This window comes from Mus pahari, chromosome 14 (assembly GCF_900095145.1).
Source record: "Mus pahari chromosome 14, PAHARI_EIJ_v1.1, whole genome shotgun sequence".
Lineage (NCBI taxonomy): Eukaryota > Metazoa > Chordata > Mammalia > Rodentia > Muridae > Mus > Mus pahari.
In genome coordinates this window covers 87,820,161-87,839,265 of record NC_034603.1, presented here as the reverse complement: position 1 = coordinate 87,839,265, position 19,105 = coordinate 87,820,161, and the positions used below count along the sequence as shown (strand labels likewise).

General features: G+C 50.9%; 1 protein-coding gene across 3 annotated transcripts in view; it reads right to left on the bottom strand.

The window, feature by feature from the left end:
• Positions 1-19,105, bottom strand: part of Aspscr1 (ASPSCR1 tether for SLC2A4, UBX domain containing) — a 36,643-nt gene that overhangs the window by 12,684 nt on the left and 4,854 nt on the right. For all 3 annotated transcript variants that reach the window (XM_021212669.1, XM_029546436.1, XM_029546437.1), the window contains 5 exons: positions 18,557-18,671; positions 17,646-17,746; positions 9,371-9,428; positions 7,743-7,816; positions 6,949-7,378 (listed from right to left, as the gene is read on the bottom strand). In XM_021212669.1, the coding sequence (XP_021068328.1) occupies positions 6,949-7,378; positions 7,743-7,816; positions 9,371-9,428; positions 17,646-17,746; positions 18,557-18,671 (778 nt within the window). The remainder of the gene's footprint in view (positions 1-6,948; positions 7,379-7,742; positions 7,817-9,370; positions 9,429-17,645; positions 17,747-18,556; positions 18,672-19,105) is intronic.

The window sequence follows — 19,105 nt, the reverse complement described above, 5'->3', positions numbered from 1 at the left end:
AAAAAAAAAAAAAAAACAAAAACATGGTAACACTCCTTTAATCCCAGCACTCAGGAGGTAGATACAAGTAGATCTCTGTGAATTTGACACTAGCTTGGTCTATATAGCAAGTTCTAGACCAGTCAGAGCTACATAGTAAGACCCTAGTCTCAAAACAAACAAGCAAGCAGGCAAACAAATAAATACAAATAAAAAAACTTTAAAACAGCAGGCCACTGCAAAGCCACAGTATACTTTTCAATGAAGGAGTGGTCTGTAGCTCTCAAAAGAAGTGAGCTTGGTCCTCAGAGCCTGAGGCTCTCCATAGACACCCAAGCCCGGGCTACAGCCAGCCTGTGAAGGAAGATAGCAGAAACAGAAACCCCTAAGGCAGAAAAGAACAAACGGAATCAGAGTCCCCATGGGCAGAAGACTCCAACCATGACAGACACCCAGCACCCTGCCCTGCCCTGCCCTGCCCTGCCGGACATTCACTGGTCCAGGTGGGTATTCTCACTAAGTTTGGCACAACAACCTTCTGGCATCCCACACCCGAGACAGACCCTTCCAGTCCCATTAGTACTAGCCAGTCATCAGCCCAGGGTGCAGAGGGTGAAGGCCAGACTGTCTGAGTGGGTATGAGGGGCAGACAAGAAGGAAATCCCCTGAAGGGGAGGGGCAAACTGGCCAGGGGCAGCCAGACCTGCCCAGAGGACCAGGGCCTTTGAGCCTTTGATCAGGGCTGGTCCCTGTGCCAGCTGCCAGAGAGGCTACAGGCATGGTGTGTGTGTGTGTGTGTGTGTGTGTGTGTGTGTGTGTGTGTGCTGTTTGCTCTGTGTGTGCGCGCACGCATGCGTGCTATGTCAGCCTGCAAGTGAACTAGAGCTACAAGAAGGCCTCCTGGGCTGTGGAGGGACTTCAAAGGACATGGCCAGGGGGCGCCGGGCAGCCCCAGCCTCTCCCAGAGCCCAGTTCTGATCGCCAGTAAAACTACCTTCTAATAATTAATGTCTGACATCAAAGGCAGGAACCGCCAGGCTCTGTGAACCATCCCGGGCCTCAGCGAGGACCTGCCTGTATTTTATCCTGTCTCTTTCTTCTGAGTCTTTATTTAAATCCAAAAACCACACACAGGCAAAACATTAATGGGAAACTTGGAAACTCTTTTTGATTACTAAAGTGTACCTTTGAAGTTCCCCAAAAAAGTTCTGTTTTGTTCCCGTCCCCCTCCCCCCAAGACTGAGTAGGGACACAAAGCAGATGCATGTGGCCAGCCAGCCCTCTGGGTGTGGGGCTGCTGGTGACAAGAAGCACAAGGGGGGTGGGGGTGGGGGTGGGGGTGGGGGTGGGGGACGCGACACACGCTCCACAATCAATCAGCTGCCCAGGCTCCCAGATCAAAGGCTGGAGGAATACAAGCAGAGCATGCGCCGCCATGGAACGAGCCCTGCTGGCTGGGCCCCGTGTTCAGTGCTTAGGGCTATGCTGGGGTCCTGACACTGGGACAGTGACTGCTCGTCTGGCCAGCTGACCAGACCACTACTCTGACTGCTGCACCCATCTACAGTCCAGGAAATGGAATTCGAGTTGGCATGGAGGGAGCAAGAGGCTGAGAACTGGCACCTTCAACGTAAGAGAAAGACACAGTTGCCCTGCCCCTTAAACAGACATGGCTAAGGCTCTGGAACCAGCTATCTCTAACCATGTGGATCTAGCCAAGCATCACAGGGCAGGAATAAGCGAGGTTCCTAAAGGAGACGGCAGGCACTTCTACCTTCTCTATCCCAGGATGCTCCACAGGGACAGTTCTGGGGTTCAGGGCCACGAGCAAATAGATAATCAAGGCACTAAAGAGGTACACAAGAGTGACCACTCACCCGCTATGGACACAGGTAACCAGCCCCCCCCCCCCTCAGGTGTGAAGACAGGGGCAGGAGTGAGAGCCCTAAGCAGAGGTGTCTAGATGGGAGCTAGTCTGGCTGGCACCAGCACTATGACCTGCCGCTGGCTACCGACAGTGTCAGCTCCACAGTGGTGGGCTCAATGCACCCTGCCCTCACACCATCATGCCCTCAGCCCCAGCCTTATGAACTGTCCGCAGAGTCACTAGGTGATAGCCCCAACAAGGTCCTCAGGGTGGGTCCTCCGTATGATGGCGACCAGGACCAAGACATCACACCACAGCTCCCACAGGCATGGGCACAGGAGCTAAGCAGGTGAGATGTGGGCTAAGCAGGATATACAGGGAGAGCTTGCCTCAATACACACTGCCCACTGCAGCACACATAACAAATGAGTGGGAAGCAAGGACTAGCCGTAAAGACTGAGAAAGGCACAGCGTCTGACGAAGCTTTCTGAGAGGTGGGAGGGCTTGTCTTTTGTTTTTGCTTTTTAAATAAAGCTTCATGAGGCCAGGAGTGGTGGTGCTCACCGTTAATCCCAGCACCTTACCCGAGTCACCAAGTGTGACAGAGTCACCAAGTATGATAGAGTCACCCTTACCCAAGTTACAAAGAGGACCCATGGGTATGCTACACCAGCAGGAGACTCAGGAAAGGAAGGCAGGCACTACAGTTAGGCCTGCCTTACCTGCTGGCACACTTGCTGGCCTGGCCCTAAGCCAACTGGGCTGTTATCACTTCCTCCCCATGTCCAATACTGGATTCCTTTGGTCTCCAGACTGTACTATGGCTGTCCATAGCCTCATCTACCTCCTCCAAAGTCCAAAGGTGCTACGGACACTTCCATACAGGATATTGAGGCTTAAACAGCCTAGCTATGGGGTTCTACATATGGTGAGAAGATGCATGCAGACAGAGTCCAGGGCAGGGACGGCCAAGACAAGTCAGCCAAAGGCTCAGAGAGCCCGCCAGAGGTAGGGCTTGCAGAAGCCAAGACATGATGCCATAGAGTGAGTTCCAGGACAGCAGCTAGGGCTACACAGAGAAACCCTGTCTGCCCCTCCCCCCAATCAAATACTTTCTTGACCTCAGGCTTGTCCCAGGCTGGATAAAGAGTGAGGAAGGGAGAGGAGGAGAGGATAGAGGGAGGGAGGAAAAGAGGGAGGGAGGGAGGGAGGGCAAATGAGCAAGGCTGCCCGCCTATCTCCCCTATGATGACAAAAGCAAAGGTCAGAAGTAAACTGTTAGTTAACCTACACTTACACGGGGCCAAAATGAAGCATCACTGGCCCTGAAAGCAGGAATAGCTCCACCCACATTCATCCAAAATCTCAACTACAAGGCTGAAGAAGACAGGGCTCACTGACCCACCACCAAGACAGAACAAGCGCCTAGATCTGAAGATAAAATTTAGAGGTCTCAGGAATTAAGAAAGGCCTTAGCCTAATAAAGCTCTAGAGTATTTCCCTAAGGTCAAGGCAAGGCCTGCACTGGGAGTGCCATGACTCAAAGAACACCGGACACTCAAGAGACAAGTCAGATCTGATATTGAAAAAAATCAAGCTTAGGAGACCCCAACAAAAATCAGACAGACTTCCTGGAACTAATACAGGTGCCACTGGTTACTGCATAGCAAGAACCCTGATACTACTCCACATATTACAAACATAACCTCGTGTATCCACACCCTACATTAAAGGACAGAAGAAGACAAGCGTGTGCAAGAACATGTGAGGTCCACACGAGGAGACGCAGCACAACTCATTTTCCTGAAGCAAACAGAGACTCCACGGAGCTTCACACAGGTCCAACAGCAGTCTCTCAGGAACTTGGCTAACATCCTGAAAACTATTTGAAAGGATAAAGTCCTTGAAGAGACATGTCACTTTTGGCAGAGAGTGGTAAAGAGGAGACTCCGCTGGCAGCCATTCCAAGACAAGCCTCACCAGCAGGGAGCCACTGGAGGGAGACTGGGATGCTGCTGGGACAGAGCAAGTCAGAAGCTAAAGACAGTGCTGCAAAACTGGCTAGAACCAGGCACTGAGGGGAAACCCAGGGAATTCTCTCATACTCTACACACAGAACAAAAACTAACTCACAGAGTCAAAGGAACTCAAAATCAGAAGACATCACCTGATCACTCAGAAAGCAAAGATCAGCAACAGATTCCACAGGCCCACTAGGCTTCCTGTGCAATAAGGGACGCAAGCCAGCATCACAGTCACAGTGACTCAACTGACACAACCCAACCTACCAGGAGCTCTACAGTGGCTGAAGGACATCTACAGGACAAAGGCAAAGCTCGAGTGCCAAGAACTCAAGTAGGGGTACGCTCAGTCACAATAACCAAAGACAGAGTGCTATAAAACACAACTCTGAGCTCTCGGCGGTCAACAATGCTCACTGCTCTTGGACAGTACCCAAGTTTGATTACCAGCACCCATATCAAATGGCTTACAACCATCTACACCACCGGCTCCAGAGAATCCAATGCTCTCTTCTAGCCTCCATGGATACTTACACTCAAGTACACACACACGTACACACACAAAATAAGCAAATAAAATACAGCTTTAACACATTCTCATTCCCTCTCCCTCTCTCTCCACCCACCTCACTAGGGATTGTTAGATGCAGCAACAGTACAGAGCACCAAGGAACCATGAGGCTGCATGCTGGGTGGGAGGGAGATAAACAATGGGAGGGGCAAACTTCAGACAGGACATCAGTAAACCTTGGGATGGAGAGACCCTGCCCTAAAAACACAGAAAATGCTGGAGGAGGCCTGGCCTGGTGGCACTGGATGGATGAGAGAGAAGGGTTACAAGTTCAAGGTCATCTGGCTACATTCTAAAGACACGTATCTCAAAAAAGAAAAACAAGGAGGCTAAGGAGATGCCTCAGTGGTTACAGCACTTGCTCGGCAAGTGTGAGGATGGGATCTCAGGTTCACCAAGTCCACTTAAGTGCCAGATGTGAGCCAGGCAGTGGTGGCACACACCTTTAATCCCAGCACTTGGAAGGCAGAGGCAGGTGGATCTCTATGAATTCAAGACCAGTCTGGTCTACAAAGTGAGTTCCAGGGCTACACAGAGATACCTTGTCTTGGGGGGCAGGAGGAGCAAGGTGTGTGCCTGACAGTCCACTTATGATTCCAGCCTCCAAAAGGAGAGACCAGGGATCCTCAGAGCAACCTAGTTAACAAGATTAGCCACATGGGTGAGCTCTGATTTGATTGAGAGACTGCCTCAATGAATAAGGTGAAAAGTTGACCAAGGATGACTGACTCTTGACATCAGCCTCAGGCTTCCATACACCTGTGTTCACATGTGCATTACATTCCCATACCCATCCTATGCACACTTGAGCCTACACACTTGTAAACCATGCATATATACATGCACACACATGAAAATGTTAAAACAGCTAGGTGTGGTGGCAATGCCATTAATCCCGATTCTCAGGAAGCAGAGACTGGGAGATAGATCTCTATGAGTGAAGTGGCCAGCAGGATCTCCAGAGCCAATTCCGTATTAGCCAAGGCTGCAGGGTGACTGACACCTTGCCTTTAAAACAAAAATAATAATTTTTAACATTTTAAGGAAAATAAATAAATAAATAAATAAATCGTCCTCTTTCTTGAACAGCTGCCTTCCTTTAAGACACTGGCCTCAGGGCTCCAGGCCATGGTTACCTTACAGCCTGCCCCAGAGCTAACTTCAGGCAATGTGCTGGCCAGAGAAAGACCCTCTCCAGCCCTAGGCCAGAAACCACAGGTCCTGCTTGGCTGGACTCTGGAAGACTGGGCTCTTCCCAGGAACAAACTCATGAAGGAGCAGAGCTGACAGTCCAGGAACTTCCCATGTTTCCTGAGGAAACCCTCAGTGAGGTTATTCATACCAGGACTCGGGCTGCTCAGAGGCCCTGGGGGCAAGCAAACGCCTCACCTGGAACCCAGAAACAGGTGCATGGGGAACACCCATGGCACCCAACAACGGCCACACCACGTCCTCCTGAGTCTCCTGCTAGAGTGCCACCTAGGGTTGGAAAAGGTGCTCACGAGTCCATGCCCTGGCCCATCAACTGACCATAAAGAGTGATCCAAAATACAAGTACCTTTCTGTTCCTTGAGTGGTGGCAGGAATAAGTCATTACCAGGATGGCAGGATGAGAATCAGAGACAAATGGGGTCAAGGTGACAATAATTGCAGCTCAAAGACAGATCCAGAATTAAGACAAAACTATACCAAGCATGGTGGTGCACACCTTTAATTCTAGCACTCGGGAGGAAGAATCAGACAGATTAAGGCCAGCCTGGACTACACAATAAGACCCTGTCTCAAACAAACAAACAAAAAACAAAAACTGAACAAAACAACAACAACAACAACAAAAAAAAAAAACAGGAAAAAAATAAAGAGCTATTTTGCAAACTGTTTAAATGGGTGTGCACTGCTATGGGCACACACAGCAATAGGTGCATAGTGATTAGCTCCACATCAAGAAAGCCAACCAATAACACAGTAACACAGCACAGATCACACCGGACCAGGGACCACTGGGTGGGCCATTTTCTGAGGGCTCAGGAACACCCATTGCTCTCTCCCCAGCTAAGATGAGACGCAGCACTTCACTACAGCTCAAGTCCCCCACTTAAACTTCCAATCAAGTCAGGGAGATCCTAACCCACAGACAAATTCACTGCCATTCGTACACAATCTCCATCTAGGCCTCAAACCCCTACCCAGTGACGAGAAGATGACAGGAAGGCTGCCTGTCATGGGACTTTCACACTATCAAAACTTCCCAACCAGGCACAAGTGGACAGTTGCTGTCCTCAGTCTCCTCCCTGTGGAGGAGGCCAGGCTGAAAGCCCCAGGAGGGCTTCTCTAGGCAGCACAAACATGCTGCTGCTGCTGGTGATCTGGGTAGTTCCTACTTCTACAGGCTTAAATGGGAAGCTCAGACAGAACAAGTCTTTTCCCAGGAGGCGCCCACCACCTATGGAAATCAGAGTCAACATTGCCATAGTTCAGCCTTGATCCCTGGGGCTCAGTATATGCCTTACCGGTTCAGGCTCCTGCTGGGGCTCCTCACCAGGCTTTGACTTCTTGGGCTTAGAAGGGCCCCCAGGGCCAGAGAAAGACTTGGATGAACTGGCCGAAGGTGATGTTAGAGGTCTCAAGGATGCAGACGGGCCCCCCAGCCGCTGGCCCCCCCCAGAGAAGGGAATGAACGGGGCCGATTCGGGCTCACTGGTGCTTGGCTTTGTCTGAGCATCTGCTGGTTTGGGACCACCCTCAAGGCCGGTCCCTGAGGTGCTTGCATCACCCTGATGGTTTAAGTCTCCCCTACTGAACTCCCCAGAGTTCAAAGGAAGCAATGGGCTACTGTATGCCTGGTCCGCTGACATGGAGGAGACTGGACTTCCTGGGGCCTTGGTCCTGATGGCTATGGACTCCTGTTTGCTGGCGGCATCACACTGCTTTATGACAAACCTGGGGAGAGCACAAAAGTGAGTCTAACACCACAGACTGGCCCTGCAATCTGTCTCCTTCAGGGTCCCTTCTTAAATCCATGTCTTCTCTCTATAGAGAAGATGTGAGAGAATGGCTGGAAGCAGTCCCTGAAGGCACAGTAGGACTGTATAAGGACCCATACCCCCACCTCCAGGGGCCTTTCCACATCCCTGCTTCCCACATCCCTGCTTTCCACATCCCTGCCCAGGCCCCCAACTCCAGGCTCTCCCACCTCAGCCTCTGAAGTTCTAGGGGTACAGACATGTGCCATACCAACACCCCTACACCCCGACTTTTTTTTAATTAAACAGATCCAAAAGCCTAGAGACTCTGACACCCCTACCTGATGGTGGCACTGCCACCTGTCAGGCCCAGTGACTGAAGCGTTGTGTTCTGTAAGGCAGCTCTACCAGTCACCTGCAGAAAAACAAAGGACATGTAGGCCCTGCCTAAATCTTCAAGCCTGGAACAACTCCCTCTACCTACTGAGCCCTGGTTGGTAAAAATCTCCCAAGCCAAGGCTCACGAGGGATTCTCTTTCCACACCTCAGCTGTCCCTAAAAGTCCCATATTCTGTGAGGACAAGTATGCAACTGGTGTGCAGCTGGCTGAGAACCTGCAAACCATCTGTCTCCTGACCTGGTCCGGTCTCCTCAGCGGTGTACTCAGCCCACTACCTCTGAAGAGGGCAGACTAAGGATGCCCAGAAACCAAGAATCGTGTGCTCAGCCTCAGCTATGCTTAGGGTCAGGAGACTGAGATCTCTTGGCCAGCATCTCGGAAACAGGAATGCAGACTGCATAACTCCCTGAGCACAGGCTCCAGAGCCCCTGCTGGCCAGCGTCTCCCCTGTGCCTCCCCAGTGCCTGCATGTCTTTCTACATTCTCACATCTGCCATAGCTCCAGGCCACCACATCCCAGTCATCCCAGTGGCCCTCTAGAACAATGAGCAAGAGACAGCAGGCAACCTGAGCCCAGGGGCTCCAGACAGATGGGTCCCTGCATCAGGTTCTTCTCAGTACCACACAGATGTCTACCAGGCCACAGAGAGAGTCAGAAAGCAAGACAGTGGCACCTACTCTTCTGTAAGAGTCCCCGGATCAGAATGCACTGTCTCATGGGTTCTTCTGTCCTATCCTGTCCTGTCCTGTGTAGGGTAACAAAACCTTCTCAGTGTACTATCTGTGGCCACACAACTGTGCTGCCATCTCCAGCCTCAGCTACTTCACAGCTGTGCCCACTGGACCAAAGGGAGGCCTCTGAGGAGCTGCCCTCAAGGGCAGACAGACAGTCCCATACAGCACGAGACAAACAGGAGGATCAGGCTGGGTCTCTGTGGTCCTGGGGTCCATCTCTTCATTGCAGGAAGAATGTGGTCAGAGCAGCTTCCTACACCCCTCACAGCCCCTCACAGCCTTGGGTTGAGGAGTCTCAAATGGGGATCACAGAGAAAGTCCTGTCCCACCCCAGGACTTTCCTGGGGACCTGCAGAAACAGCATGCCTCTGCCTAAACCAGGACAAGGCACTGGGCCAGGGAGGAAACAAAAAGCCCCTGTGAGGTCAGGGGACCCAGGGCTAGGAGGGTCCTCGTGGTAGCGGGCGGGGCTGGCGGGCCAGCACAGCCTCACTGCCAGCTTTGCCTGCGCCACGCTGCACTCAGTTTTTAAAAAGATCAAAACACGGAGCAAAGCAAATATTTACTAAAATGAAACCACTTTTGTGACTCTCCAGCTTTGAGAGAAGCTGAAAAAACAAACAGGGCACTGAGGGAGGTTTCAGGAGCAGCCCGGGCGGCCGTGGTCGGCTTCTAGTGGAGCCGGCTGTTCCGCTTTTTTCCACAGAACACATAATGCTTTCAGGGGCTGGGGCTCCCGCCACTGCTTTGAAGACTCAAGGCAGTGAAGTTTCCAGGCTGGAAAGCGGCCTGGACTGCTCAAGTGTAGGAAGGAGTCTGGCAGCTAACACCTACCTCGTCCCTCATGTATACGCAGACAGGGGTCTTCTCACCCAGCTGCTGCAGACGCTCCCTGGAAAGAAAAGAAGGAAAACATCAGGAGCCACCACAGGAGACAGCAGAGACACCAGGCTTCCTGATTCCCTCCTGGACTCCATAGCCATCAACAGGAGGCAATCAAGGGCTACATGGAGCCCCAAGAAGGGCCTCAGCCATCAGACACAGCTAGAGATCAACTCCTCCTACCTGCTTCAGCCAGAAGGCCACCACATGGCATGAGACCCGAAGGGGATAAGCAGCCCTATCCCCATGCTGAACACTATCAACATCAGCGCAAGCAGTCAAGGACCCTGGGTCTAGCCCTGACACCCAAGCCCACCCAGCTCAGGACACAACCTCATTCAGCAGACTCTAAGCAGCCGAGGCTCTCAAGGCCATAAGCACCACCATGAACTGTTCTCTTACCCAGACCCAAGGTGGGCAGCAGGTCTGAGGGAGGGTAGCAGACCACTGGAAGGGTGAAAGACATCAGTTCTTGACCCACAGGCAGCTTGAAGTAATGGCCCACAACTGTCCTTGACCCAGGACCCCAAAGGACAAGTGTCCCTTTTGTGCCTGGACACAAAGAGTGAGAGCAGTGCCCTCTTGGGAAGCATACCCAGATCTCCACAGGGGTAGCTTTCTAAGGTAATGGTCACCCAAAACAGCATGAAAGAGAGACCTGTTTCCCCATCACGGACAGCAGTCCCAGGCAGCACTCAGATCCACTGAGGCAGAGAGCAAGAAAGCGATGGGAAGCCCCACAGACAGATGCCGTTCTCCACCCTCCATCATTCTCACCCACCTTTCAAACAATGTCCCTAGGGGCTAAGTATCTGTCCCTCTCCACACAGAAGCCCTAAGGAGCATTCAGTGGGCACTGGTAGACCTAAGCATAAGTCACACAGCGACACCTCCCCCCACCTCCGACACACACAAATAGCCTACCTTTTGCTGACATATGAGGTGACTAATGGGGGCCAGATGACTGGCTGGCCCTGAGACATTTCCTCTGCTGGTGGACTGAGTGGAAGTTAGTGCCTACATTTCCTAACACCGAGACCCCCATCTCAGACCTTAGTACAACCATACTAAGGTCAGCTCTTCTCCAAAGGAAAAAACCGTTGAGCCCATGGGCAAGGACTAGGCAAAGGAGAAGACCCAGCCAGGCCTCATGATCATTATGGCCCAGGCAGAAAGGCAGAGTCAGGGCAGGAATGGAGCCGGTGGCCAGGAGTGAGGATACAAGAAATAGGTAAGTGTTGAGCTTGGACAGGGCAGGACAGGGAGAGCTAGAAGCCAGTATCCAAGATCATCTAGACATGAGACATGCACCATGATAAACCCTAAGTGCTCAAAGGACCTGTGCGACACACATGTGGCAAACACAGCTCCAGTGGGTAAGGGACCACAGGAACGAGCCTGGCACTGGTGGCATGAAGTAAGTCTACGAGAGAAGGACTGAGCGTCAGCCCACAGGTCCATGGTCCAGCTCAAGGATGCTGAGCACTCATGTCCACACCCACCACCAGACCTCTGTGGCCTGTGTGCAGAGCACACGTTCCTTTGATATTCTGCACTTCTGCCCTTGAATGTTCCCCACTCTAGAACACATTCCTGAGAGCCCAGCACTCCAGCTTCACCTGCTCCCCAAGGCCTTGTCAGGATAGCAAAACAGAGCTTAAGGAGACCACAAAGCCCAACCTGCAAGACAGGCTTCGGGCTCCATGGAATCTATGAGGTTCTCAGCTGGTATACTCTCCATGAAAGGCCAGGCAGAGCCATACGGCACCATTCACACAGGTCACGGTGCAACTGGGTACTGGAACTGCCCTTACTACCCAAGAAGATAGATAGCCAGGGAACAAGGGGACAGTCTGGGAAGGAAGATGAGAACACAGAGGCTTTGCCTCCCAGATAGCAGACATAGAACACACTTCTACAAGAAGGCCATGCTGCCAGGCTACCTGACCCAGGGCTGCCTGAACCAGTGCAAAGGAAAGACCAAGGCAGTACCCTGTCTACAGGCCCTTGCTTGGGGCATTATAGGATAACAAATTACAATAGGGACAGAGCCCGCCCGACATCAAATTATGAGACAGTGGCCAGCTTTGATGTGCAGCTTCTCCAGAACAAGCAGGCAGATCAAATTCCCTCGTGCAGCATCTGAGAAGAACAGTGTATAAACATGCCGTGTGGCCACAGGCCCAGGAAGGGGCAGCCAAAATAGCTTCCAGATCTGCCACCCCTGCCTAGCAAGCAGAACTGCCAGTCCTAGCAGTGGGACTCAAGATCTCGTGTACAGTGGGTCACCATCAAACCCACACAGACCTCTCAGAGCCTACTCCTTTCCCCCAGGCAAGACTGAGCCTCGGACATCAAGCTCCAGACTGAGAAACGCACCACCAGGAGGAGGTTAACGGCTTCTGTGGAGTCTGCCCACCCACGGGAGGGATGCCCCAGGGACAAGAGGAAGTGTGTCAGTGGTATCCAAGACCAGCAAGCCTTCCCTGGTGGGAGACTGTGTGGCTGAGCAGGACACAGATGTCACCAATGTCCCTTCAGATGCATGCCTCACTCACCACAAAGCTCACCATTCCCTTAGGGGTGGATAGTCTGGACATTTGGGGCTTAAATCCTTGTGAGGACAGGGGCACTGTACACTGAGGACAAGCACTGTGTACAGCCTTTGTACATGTCACCTGTTCAGACTTGACACACAGGACTAGGACTTACAAAAGTGCTGCCAAGAAAAGCCTGGCACTGCCATGTCTCCAAACAGACAATGACCCACACAGGCGAGACCAGCAAAATCACCAGATCTGTGACTAGAGGCAGTTGGGCTTTTTATGGTTTAGGTGCCCTCTGAGGATAAGCCCATGTGCTGAGAGGACTAGGGACCAGTGCCCACTGCTTGGTGACAATGGCGTCCCATGTGTCCAGGTTCCATCTAGAGGGAACAAAGAAGCCCAGACAACTGAGCCTACACAAGTCCAAGGAAGGAAGCCTCTGGACTTACACAGATAGCTACAGCCAGGAACTGAGCTGGAGCCACTGGGTACACAAACCTACCCTGAATATGGTCATAGGTTTGAACTCAGCCCCCAGAGGAGTGCTATCCTCACCACAGTCGTCTCTATGACCTGTAATACCCTGAGAACCCCAAGAATCACCCAGCTCTCCTGAGGGTTGCAGCTAGCCACTCAAGAGTTAGGAATGGCAGAGAAAGGGCTTGGTGAATACAGCAACCAGGTTTAACGCAGGGGCAGGGGCAGAGGAAGAGGACCCAGTCAAGAAAGGGGCACATCTCAGGACAGGACAGACGGCGCCAGTAGGGTCCTCAGAGTGTCCAGTGTGCACAGCTGGCACCTCTGAGGGCAAGTCCCCTTTGCAATGAGTTCATGAACTTGACATTTTTACAAAAGAAAAAAAGAAAAAGTTGTTCCCAAACAGACTTCAGAGAACAGCCTGGGGGCAGAGACCTGAATGAGTCTCAAAGCACATACTGGGGTATCCCAAAGCACATACTTCAGTTCATGCCCTCCGAGCTCCTCACACCCCATCTCATCTCTGTCTTACTCAATACTTCCTGGTGGCCACTTGCCTGATGTAGACTGTTGGACTGGCCCTACTGACTACACACCCATGTGGGCTGTGTGGATAGCCGCAGGATCTCCGGACATGTGGTAAATCCTGACTCATAGCAGGAGGCATTGGTAACACTACAAAGCCCCAGGGTCCCTGTCTCTCTCCACACATTCTTAATCTCCACTTCTATAGCCTTTGGACACTGTTATTTCCATTTGTGTCTTGTTTAACCACTGAAGAAATCCTCCATCCTATGACCATAAAGAGCGAACGTAAGTCCAACCATCAGGGTACAGAACCAGGGAGCAGCCCAAAGTCAGCAGCCCCAGCTACTTTCCAGGTACCAGAGAAGTAGACAGAAGGCCTAGCCAGTCCGAGGTAACTAGAGCTGGCCTGAGGTAACTAGAGCTGGCCTGAGGTAACTAGAGATGGCCCAAGCGCCAGAGGAGACTCTCCAATTTCAAAATTTTCATACGCAGTCTGGGAAGACGGCTCAGCAGTTAAGAGCACTTGTTACTCTAGCAGAGGAACCAGCTCTGGTTCCAGCACCCACCTGGTGGTTCACAAGCATCTGTTAGCTCCAGTTCCATGGGAACTGACTCCCTCTCTGGCCTTTGTGGGCACAAAGCACATAGGCACATACATATATGCAGACAAACATGAAAACCAGAAATACATAAATCTTCAAGCCAGACATTGTGGCGCATGCCCTTAATCCCAGCCCTCAGGAGGCAGAAGCAGATGGAGGAAGGTGGATCCCTGAGTTCAAAGCCAGCCTGATCTACAGAGTGAGTTCTATGATAGCAAGGGCTTCACAGAGAAACCCTGTCTCAAAAACCAAAAAAAAAAAAACAAAAAACAAAAAAAAAAACATCAAAATCAATCAATCATCACAGAGAAACCCCATCTCAAAAAACAAAACAAAACATCAATCAATCTTCAAAAGCCTCATACCATTAATGACAATATCATTTTAGATGTACTTAGATAAACTTATCAATAAAGTTAATTATACTTCTTTTTATTTTTTCATTAACACAGTTACTAGAAAGTTCTGAGGTATGTCCATGACCACCACAGGTGACCGACAAGGCATTCCCAGTAATCTGGATAGGGTTGGATCAGGCCAGAAAACTACCCAGTGCCTTCCAAACACATATACACAAAGCATGCTTTACACACAATATGACAACCTCAACAGAACCCATTAGTGGGCAATGGGCCTCAATGCGTGATCCCTGGCATCCCCACAGGCATGGCACGCACAGAGTTCTTGGATGCTTCCATCTTCCAAGAAGCATCAAGGAGGTGACCAGCTTCCTGCATGTACAATTTGGCAGAAATTAAGACTACCTAAAGCCCTGGACTCACCACCTGGAACCTACTTATCCCTCAAGTTTCCACTGATGAGACTGTTGTCTCTGCTACAGAGTCTCCACTCCTCACTGTGAAACTAAAAATACATCCACTCAGGGGCATGAGTGGGCACCGGCCTGAGCTGGTGAAAGTTCAGAGCTGGAATTCATGATGTCTCACCTCTTGATCCACTGAGTCTTATCTCTGAATTGATCCTGAGAGAAGAAGTAGGGCTGTGGGTAGCTGAGCAGTCCACTCCACCCTGCGGACACAGGCCACACACTGAGGAGCAGGGCCTGTCAGCACAGGTACAAATGGAGGCTTATCCACTGAACAGATGGCAACATGCAGGAAGGAACACCATGAGGATCTTAGGAAAATATTTATGACAATCACAATCAAAACAGGAAGACCTGACAGCACAGGATGACACCATCCAAGCCTTAAGGAGATGAGGCAGGAAACCTCTGCGTTTGAGGCTGCCTGGGCTGCAGAGAAAGTCCAAGGGCAGCCTGGACACATAAGTGAGACCCTGTCTCACTAGGTAAAAGGAGTGGGCAGTGAGAAAATGTCTGCTCCATAAACAGGAAGATCTGAGTCCAACACCCCAGATGCCACATCAGAAGCTGGCCATAGTAGCACACACCTGCAATACCAGTGCCAGAACACAGAGACAGAAGGCTCCCTGGGGCTTACTGAAGAGCCAATCTTCCTGAATTGGCGCGCGCACGCACACACACACAGTAAAACATATAGGCTAAGAATCTATGTAACTCAGTGGCAGAACACATGCTTAGCATGCACAAAGCCCTAGCTTCTATCCCCAGTACAATGAAAGAAAGGCGGGTATAAATCACCCTGTATCTAATATTCCCATGTTTAAAAGTATATGTAATATTCATGGTCAGACCTGTCAGCTGTCATGGGCCGAGGCGCTGGCCTCAGGGCTGCACAGTCTTCTGGATCATGCTATTACTGTCTTCAACTGCACGTCAGGTAAGAGTCAGCGCATCCTGAGGGATACACACCCCAGGGCTTCCCCACCTCCTCCAGTCCTTCCGCTCCTCCCCAGGAGACACTACAAGATACTCTGGGCCATTTCATCTTCATTCTCCTGTGATGACAGACACAACACCAAAGGAGAAGCAGTAGGTGTTTGGTGCCTTGACCCTGCAGTAAGCACCTTGGCTCTGAGGCCTTTTCTCTGAGCCTTTCCATCTTTCCTGACATTTCCCCACAGGTATGTACTTTTCTCTGTACCACCCATGGTGATCCTTGAGGGAAGCTGCCCGGCACCCTAACATCAAGTCTGTATGCTCCTTCCCTGGAGAACAACAGATTTCCCTAAGGATATGGATATGCAGAGTAAACTTGGGACCTTTCACATCAGGGTTGTCTGTTCTATCCTCACTCTTCCACGACACCCTAGGAAGAGAGAATTCTAGCACAAGTAGACCTTGAAGGCGCCGCTATATCCCCATACGGTCTAGCTCTACCCTCCCCCTGTAAAAGCAGCAGCAGCATCTCTGTCCCTAGACTGTATTTCACAACATCCCTTGATAAGGGGCTTCTGCCTACTGTCTCTCAGTCAGGGTCACTTAGTCCTCAGCTCTGTAAAGTTCTGTACAGGAGGGCAAAGTCTGGAGTCTCTGTTCTCTGGACCTGCTCTGTAGTGAGTGACTTGGCACAGAAGGTTGAACAACCCAACTGACACTGTGCAACCTGCTCTCTGCCCTGCAAGGATATAGAGATTCTATCCTCAAAGAACTCAACCTTAAGCAGCCCAGCATCGTCCAGCAGCAACATGCCAAGTCAGATGCAAGCATGAGCCCAGGCCTGCGACAATCTCAACCTCGAAGGCTGTTAGTCAATACCCACAACCACCATGAGGAGGAGCCCATGTAGCTGTAGTAGTGCTCTGGCCAGGTCACCCACACTTGTGGTTGAGGTGTAAGCCTTATACTGAGGTAGCCCAAACCCCTGCTGTGTTCCTACACTCTCAAAACTCCTTCTCACTGTACCTACAGCTTAAGGCCTGTAACTCACTGTGTAGACCTGGCTGGCCTCAAGCTCACAAACTCTGTGTCCTGAATTAGACCTGAATTATGGACATAAGCCATGTCCAGCAGAAGGATGCAGTGTGCCTGTGTATACGTGTGGTACGCGTGTGTGTGTGTGTGTGTGTGTGTGTGTGTGCAAATGTCAAACTTACACACACTTGACAGTGCTCCCTACTGAATCCTACCCACAGCCTATGTGATCCTTTCTAACAAGTCATGTTTATAATCTCACCAGAACTCAAAGGAATTCAAGTCCTAGGGTTCCTGCCCAACACTCTCCCTGGCCATCGCATGGGCCTAATATTTACACAGCTGCTAACACCAGGCTTAAACTCACTTTTTTTTCATTTTAATAATTTATTTTTAGTTTATGTGCATTGGTGTTTGCCTGAATGTATGTCTGTGACATACGTCTGTATAAGGATGTCAGATTCCCTGGGACTGTAATTACTGATAGTTGTGAGCTACCATGTGGGTTCTGAGAATTGAACCTAGAAAAGCAGCCAGTGCTCTTAACCACTGAGCCATCTCTTCAGCCACCTTGACTCATTCGTAAATCCACTTCAGACAGAGCAAACACTACTCCTTCTATTCTGTTTGCTGAGATCTTGGTGGTGTTGGTGGACACCCTTAATATCAGTACTTGAGAAGCAGAGGCACGAAGATCTCTGAGTTCGAGGCCAGCCTGATCTACAGATAAGAGTTCCAGGACAGCCAGGGCTACACAGAGATCCTGTCTCGAGAAACAAAAAACAAATACAAAAAACGTAGACAGACTTCCACCTGCAAGAGAACTTAAAGAAATACTATTGTACACACTTCAGAATCACATTTAAACTACCAATCAACAAGAACCAACAGACTCAATATCAGGGAAACTTATCGTATAAAGCAACGCCGCAGTACCAGGCAGTTAACAGCCTTCTGCTCACTCTAATCATGGATTCCCAAAACAAATCTTACACAGATGTGGGGAGACACATCCTACATCTTATCTCCTGTTGCAGCTCATCATCAGTCCTCGGGATCTTTTGGGTCCCCACAAAGATGGAGGCATGGCCTTGCTCTTATTGGAGGACAAGGAGGCCAGCAGGCCAGGAAGCTGAGCTGCCAATACCTCCAGTCAGTCTTCTCAGTCAGGACTGCAAAAGCCGGAGAGAGAGCCAGGGCCCTGGCCGGGGCACAGTACTGGTTCCAGACCTCTGCCAGGAGGGAGGAGAAGAGGCTGGAGCCACCCACATGCTCACCTGGTCTGTGCAAAATGGCTGAGAAGCTCCCAGAGAGTCTGTCGGGAACAGAAAGAGTCCTGCAGCCTGGAACCGTCATCCAGCTGTAACGCGATTCGAACCTGGAGAGAACACCTAATTAAGAACAACAGCACTATCCGGGCAGACCCAGACTCCCAGGGTCGGACCCTCCCCACCTCTTGAGGAGACATGTACTGAAGAGGGGTGTGACGCCCAAGGGGGCGGGTTTCCCAGGAACTCGATACCATCAAGCTCATAAACACTGTATGCAGGCTGCATAACACTGCGACCCTACCCTAACACATGACCCTGACGCTGCTCATGCTGTGGGGACCCCAAACATAACATTATTCCACTGTTACTAACTGTAACTTCACTACTGTTATGAATCACAATGTAAATGTCTGATATTCGACCGCCAAGGTCGGCGATATTCAAAGTCGTGACCCACTGGATACCCGCTAGTCTGGATGCTATCAGCCGGTGGGCCAAGCTGCGGCGGAGCCACAGCAAGCACCCAAGGAAGGCTGGCTGGGAAGCAACTGTCAGCCATGGCTACACAGCAACTCAGGATCTCAGACCAGAAACTTCTAGCCAGTAGGGAAATGCTACCAATAACCCCCACCAAACCCAAATCACAAATAACACAATTCAAAAAAAAAACAAAAAAAATCCAAAAACAAAAAACCTGTATAATAAAAAAAAGTTTTCACTCCCAGTCCTGAATTGCTCAAGAAGGAAATACAGCTCTAGCTTGATTGACTGAAGAAGGCAGAGGATTCCAGGACTCAGGCCCACGGGCAAAGCTTTGACACATCTCTCAGTCAGCCCACTGAAGTCCCATCCAATGCTCCACAGCCCCAGCAGAGATAGAGAAGCACTACCACTGTGCTTCCCAACTGGACACCTACTATAGTCTCAGGCCCCTCGCGGCTACGGGACACAGGCACCATCTCCAGCTTGGCATTGTTAGGCAGGTTGGCAAATCTCCACTGGAGAGAGAGGTCTAGCACGGTCCTCTGAAACCTGTAGAACAGACACAGCCATAACTGTCCTAAAGACACAGCTCCATGCCTGCTGCTCCCCTGGCTACAAGAGCAGAAAGTCAGGACCTGAAGAAACAAGAGGCAAAGTCTCGGGCTAGCAGGGGCTTTAGACAGGCACAGGGCTGCAGGGATATGAACAGGGAGAGAACAGGGTGAGCTACTTGAAAGGGCAGGGTAGAACCTGCGCATACTATAGCAGATAATGGCCCACCGACCCTCAGAAAGTTATCTCATAAGAATGTAGCATGGGGGGGGGGGCTGGTGAGATGGCTCAGCGGGTAAAAGCACCAGACTGCTCTTCCGAAGGTCCGGAGTTCGAATCCCAGCAACCACATGGTGGCTCATAACCATCCGTAACAAGATCTGACTCCCTCTTCTGGAGTGTCTGAAGACAGCTACAGTGTACTTACATAT